This window comes from Acanthisitta chloris, unplaced genomic scaffold, assembly GCF_000695815.1.
Source record: "Acanthisitta chloris isolate BGI_N310 unplaced genomic scaffold, ASM69581v1 scaffold7439, whole genome shotgun sequence".
Classification (NCBI taxonomy): domain Eukaryota; kingdom Metazoa; phylum Chordata; class Aves; order Passeriformes; family Acanthisittidae; genus Acanthisitta; species Acanthisitta chloris.
This window is the reverse complement of record NW_008692999.1, coordinates 1-5,369: the sequence shown is the minus strand read 5'-3', so window position 1 is coordinate 5,369 and position 5,369 is coordinate 1. Positions and strand designations below refer to the sequence as shown.

The 5,369-nt window shown below is 49.3% G+C and overlaps 1 protein-coding gene across 1 annotated transcript in view; it reads left to right on the top strand.

Annotated features, from left to right (window-relative positions):
- Positions 1-490, top strand: part of ZGRF1 (zinc finger, GRF-type containing 1) — a gene marked incomplete at both ends in the record, with an annotated part of 15,639 nt that extends 15,149 nt beyond the window's left edge. The window contains one exon of the mRNA XM_009082896.1: positions 383-490. Coding sequence (XP_009081144.1) covers positions 383-490 — 108 coding nt within the window. The remainder of the gene's footprint in view (positions 1-382) is intronic.
- Between the last annotated feature and the right edge of the window lie 4,879 nt (positions 491-5,369).

Genomic DNA, 5,369 nt, shown 5'->3' with positions numbered 1-5,369 from the left:
AATATTTATACATCCTATATAATATCTATAAAGTCTACAGTGTGTACTGTAGAAACCTGGGGATTTATTACCTATAAAATCTCATTTTAAATACCTATTACATACAAAATTTATCTATCACAGGAAAATGCAAGTTGCACATTTGCAGTTTTACCTGCGAACTTCTTATACTCACAGAGTAACTTTTCATCCACTAATGTGACTTCACCTACCTGCTTGACACCACAGGAAGCATCTCCTTAATGGTTGAACCATTTTCCAGGCAGGAATATCACAGCCAGTCAATAGTCTTGGGGAAATAGCTGCTGGCGTGGCCAGGGGCTGATTCCATGATGGAAGCTGTGAGGAGAGACACAATGATCCTGTTTATTGCTGCTTTTAGGCTGGGAAAATGGATTACAACATGCAAGCCAGTGTGAGCAGCAGCTAAACCACATTCTGAAGGGCTACTTGGAGCAGCTGAAGGAAGAGGAACAGAGAAGGATTCAGAGTAAGAAAAAGGAAAAATAAAATGTGTGACTGTTTTATGAATAAAGTATTAATTCCTTGTCTATAAAAATTATCAGAGCTATTGCAAATCTAGTATTTATTTAACTTGGGACATTTTTGTTGTATCTCATGCACTGACACTTCTGTTTGACCTTGTGTTTACCTGACTGAAAATGAATAAAGTTACTTTATGTGCTTGGTAATTGCAAATAAAGTGACTTTATCTGCTTGATAACTGAGAGCCTTTTATGCTTACAAAGTAGCTAATTGTATCACAGAATCATTAAGCTTGGAAAAGACCTCTGAGATCATCAAGTCCAACCTATGACCTAACACCACCATGTCAACAAGACCTAAGTGCTACATCCAGTCTCTCCTTAAACACCACATTAGTGGTGCTTGATTATCCTTCTGACTAAATAACATCAGATTTCAGAACAATTGTGGCATCTTGCCTAGTTAGAGGTAGGTCACATCCAGGAAGGAACTTGGCTAAAACAATTCCCCAGCTCCAGGGAAAACCTTAGAGCACCTTCCAGTGCCTTAAGGGGCTTCAAGTAAGCTGCAGAGAGATTTGGACAAGGAGTGCCACGAGACCTCAGAGCAGCTTCCAGGATCTGAAGGGGCTCCAGGGAAGCTGCAGAGGGACTCTGTGTTAGGAGCTGCAGGGACAGGACAAGAGGCAATGGGGAAAAACTGAAAGAGGGAAATTTAGTTTAAATATGAGAAAGTTTTTGCTGTGAGGGTGGTGAGACCACAGGTTGCGTTGCCCAGGGAGGCTGTGGCTGCCCCAACCCTGGCAGTGTTCAAAGCCAGGTTGGATGACGCCTTGAGCAACCTGCTCTGGTGGGAGGTGTCCCTGCCCAGGGGGTTGGGACTAGATGATTCCTAAGGTCCATTCCAACCCCTAAAATTCTATGCTTCAATCACAAGGGGGAATGGATTCAAACTGGAGCAGAGCAGGTTTAGACTGGATATTTGGCAGCAGCTCCTCCCTGTGAGGCACTGGCACAGGTTGGCACTGTGGCTGCCCAATCCCAGGCAGCACCCAAGGCCAGGCTGGACGTGCTCTAGGACAAAGTCCCTGCAGGCAGGGGCCAAATCCGTGGGGAATTCCCCACATTCCCATTCCCGACGTTTCCCCCCAGCACCACGCGGTGGCGCCGCGAGCCGCAGCACCTCGAACAGTCCCTGCAGGTCCCTGCTGACACCTCTGGCCCCCCCCGTAAAATCTCAATCAACAAGCCATTAGAACTCGACGGGAGTAAAACTAAATCCTCGTTTAAGTGTATTTATCCGCTCTCCTTTCTCTCTTTCAAATGCTAAATCCATTTCAGCATATGCCCCTTCTTTCTCCAGCCTTTCTCTAAAGCCTGGCAGCCCCGCGCTGCTCTTGTAAATATGAAAGATGCTAATCATATGACATATCACGTCTCAGTCGGAGCCTGGAATAAAGCCTTGAGATTTGGGATCATTGCCTCCAGACAACAGCTTCATCAGCCGGAAAGTTGGGGTTTTTTTCTCCTTTCCTTCAACTCTCAATCCCTTCTTTGTCTGAAGGAAAATGCAGCCAACTCGAGCCACCCCGGCCATATGGTTCACTCTGTGTTTTCTTAGTTGAATCCTGAATTGTTTGTGACTTGCTAAGGGTTTTTTTCCCTTTTTGGAAGTGTGTATAAAGACATAGAAGAGGCTGCCCGGACTGGGGTGGCTCTGCAGGGTAACTCCATGTTCTTCACGTGTTCACTCAATTCACCACACTGACAAAAAGTATAAACTCACACCTACACTTTATATCCACAGCCTACTCCAGGTATCTGGTGGGTTTCCCCTTTTCTGGGCAAAAAAATATCCAGGTGTTTCTCCTTTTTCTGGATGGAAACAGCTATGGCTCATAACTTCACCACACAGGCAAAAAGGATAAACCCACAGCCACACTCTATATCCATAACCCATTCAGGTATTTTTCTCTTTTCTGGGCAAAAATATCCAGGTGTTTCTCCCTTTTCCATATGGAAATGCCTTCTTAAGACATCATTTGTTGTGCTTGTACTCACCTCTGTGAAACAGTTATGACTCATAACTTCACCACACAGTCAAAGAGTATAAACCCACAGCCACACTTTATAGCCATAACCCTTTCCAGGTACTCTTCCCTTTTCTGGTGCAAAAATATCCAGGTGTTTCTCTCTTTTCCATATGGAAATGCCTTCTTAAGACACCATTTGTTGTGTCTGGACTCACCTCTGTAAAACAGTTATTGCTCACTAGCAAATCCCTTCTAGAAATGCCTTGACTAAGAGAAGCTCCCAAGTATTTTGAGCAAGGAAAAGTGGCTTTTAAGACCTGTATAAATTAGGAGCTGAATGAGTGTGGCACACCCGAGTTTGGATAGCCCCCCTGTTTGATAGCCAGCCTGCCAAATTGTCTTTCTCTCTTTCCTCACACAACCCCCCCCAAAAAAGGCCCTTTCACCAAATCATTAAATTCTACAGAGGTGGTCAAGCTAGTCCTGCTTTTCAGGCGTTCCAGAAAGAAAAGGGTCCTTGAAGTTTAGAAGATGCCCAAGGAAAACTCATTGAATGACATCAAAAGAATGAGTTTCCATAGCTGTTGAAGCACGAGAGCCGTGTAGCTGCACAAAGGCGGGTTGGGGCAGTGGGACTGTCCCACTGCTCTATCCCAGCACAATTGGGTCACTGAAATAGGGAATTAATTACCATTGGAGAGTGGGCAGCCCATTCACCACTGGCTGAGTTTTATTAAACGCCAATATAAATAACAAAACAACTCTTGTGGCTGCACTATTCCTACATGCCAAAGGAAGGATTATGTCGGGGATTAACATCTTAAAGTCTATGAGACTTTCTGACTCAAGGCTCGGAGCTGGTAATCGTATTTGTCTCCTGGTTCAGCGATTAGTGCTCTCCCTCGCGCACCTTCGCCTGGATGGCCAATGTCCCTTTTTGCAGGCACTGGGGTTTTCACACAATCGGCTGTTCTTTTCCCCACAGCTAGAGAAAAGAATAAGAAAACTGAAGCGTGTTCACGCCATCCTCAAGCTTCTTCTCTTCTTCATGGGAAAGGAGGGCACCGGCGGCCTTTTTTCACAAGGGGGGGGAGGCAAAACCCTCGTGGGGGGGAGCCCCCAGGACGGCAAATCGCTCCACAGCCCCTGCACCTGCCATGCAAATCCGTCGGGAACAATCGGCTCCCGACGAGGGGCTCGTCCGCCTGGGGAGGGGGAGACAGGGAAGGATGCCGAGGCAGCGCTTAGGGAGGGATCCTCTCCTTGCCTTGCTCCCAAAACGAGCCGCAAATGTGCTAGTGCAGCTTGGGGCTGGTCCTCGTCCTGTCCCTCCCTGCAGCACTTGCACGGGGGATTCAGGAAGGACCTGGCTCAGAGAGTGGGGGATACGACTCAGACCTCAGCACCTCGGATTTCTCCCCTCCACAAAGTGCTCTGCTGGGTGGGGACTTATCCTGCAGAACTGTCACCCTCACAGGGTCGGTGGGTGCTGCCACAGGGCTGTGCATCCCAGGACTCGGGGTGTCCCGGTGTGGGCAGCCCTGGCGCTCCAAACCCTCTGGACACCCAGAGGGGACTCCTCTGCCTGCGGGAGGCAGAGCGGGGAGGGGTCAGGCCACCCTGTCCCACGGCTTTGTCCCCCTTTCCTCGGGACGTCGTGCCCCTGTTCACCTGGGGCAGGACAGCCATCAGCGCCTGCTCTCAACTTGTGAGGTCGACGTGTGGATGGGGCTGTGCCCAAAGGTCTCTCAGCAACACAGACCCTAAACTTTTAGGGCTATCGGGTCGCCTGAGAGTTCAATCTTCTTACAGCAAACAAAGCCTTTCTGAAGGTGCTTCCCCTCTCCCCCACACGAGCTCAGCGTCCTTTATTTCTCGGCTCTGTGATAAGCTTAAATCATTGTGCTCCCATTTCTTGATCGTCGCCTACTTCGAGCTTTTGTTCCCCTAAAGTAGGATTGAGTCTGGCAAAGGGGCTGAAGTTGAACAGTTTGACCCTTGGAGGACAGTTCAGGCTCTGGGCAGCAGCGGCAGCAGCATTACTGCTCCTGCTCCCTCTCCCCCTCCCTGCCGCTCTTGGCCGAGCAGCTCGGCCCTCGCTCTGCCCACAGACCACACAAGCACCGCGTGCTCAGCCCTGGGGAGAAAACCCCTCACAGTAGGAACTGAGCTGAACCCTAAAGAGGCACCACAGTGGGTTATGCACCTCCAGCACCACCTCTGTCTCACCTCTCCATCGCTTCCCATTGGCAACGGGGCCACAAACTAAGCTCAGCAACAACAGAGTTGGATGTGAGTTTGTGGTGCACTCAGTGAGGTTTCACCTCTTTCCCCTATATTGGGCTTTTTTTCCTACTTGTTACAAATAAAATCCGGTTCCAAAGCCCAACTCTCCCCCAGCGACAATGTTTCCACAAGGGGAGGACAGTGCACTGGGGTTTGGGTTTGTTACCTCCTCACTGTCATTTCTTTGACAAGAGCCTGGAGTGACAGGACAAGAGGGAATGGGGTTAGGGTGGCGTGCCCATCCCTGCCCCAGGTTGGATGGGGCTTGGAGCAACCTGGGCTAGTGCAAAGTGTCCTTGTTCCCAGCACGGGCATGGAATGACATGGTATTTAAGATCTCTTCCAACCCAAACCCCGTGGGTATCTGTAAGGCAGAGCCAGCCTGCCAACCCCACGGACACATCCCCACACTCTGCCATTCCCTGGGGCTTCCTGCCCCAGAGGGAGAGCTGGAAGAGAAGAACGGTACGAGCAATGAAGGTTTTCCTGACGGATTGACAAGTCACGATGCTATTTTTTAAAGTCCCCTCGAGCCCACGCGGTGTCCGGTCGTTCTAGCTGACAG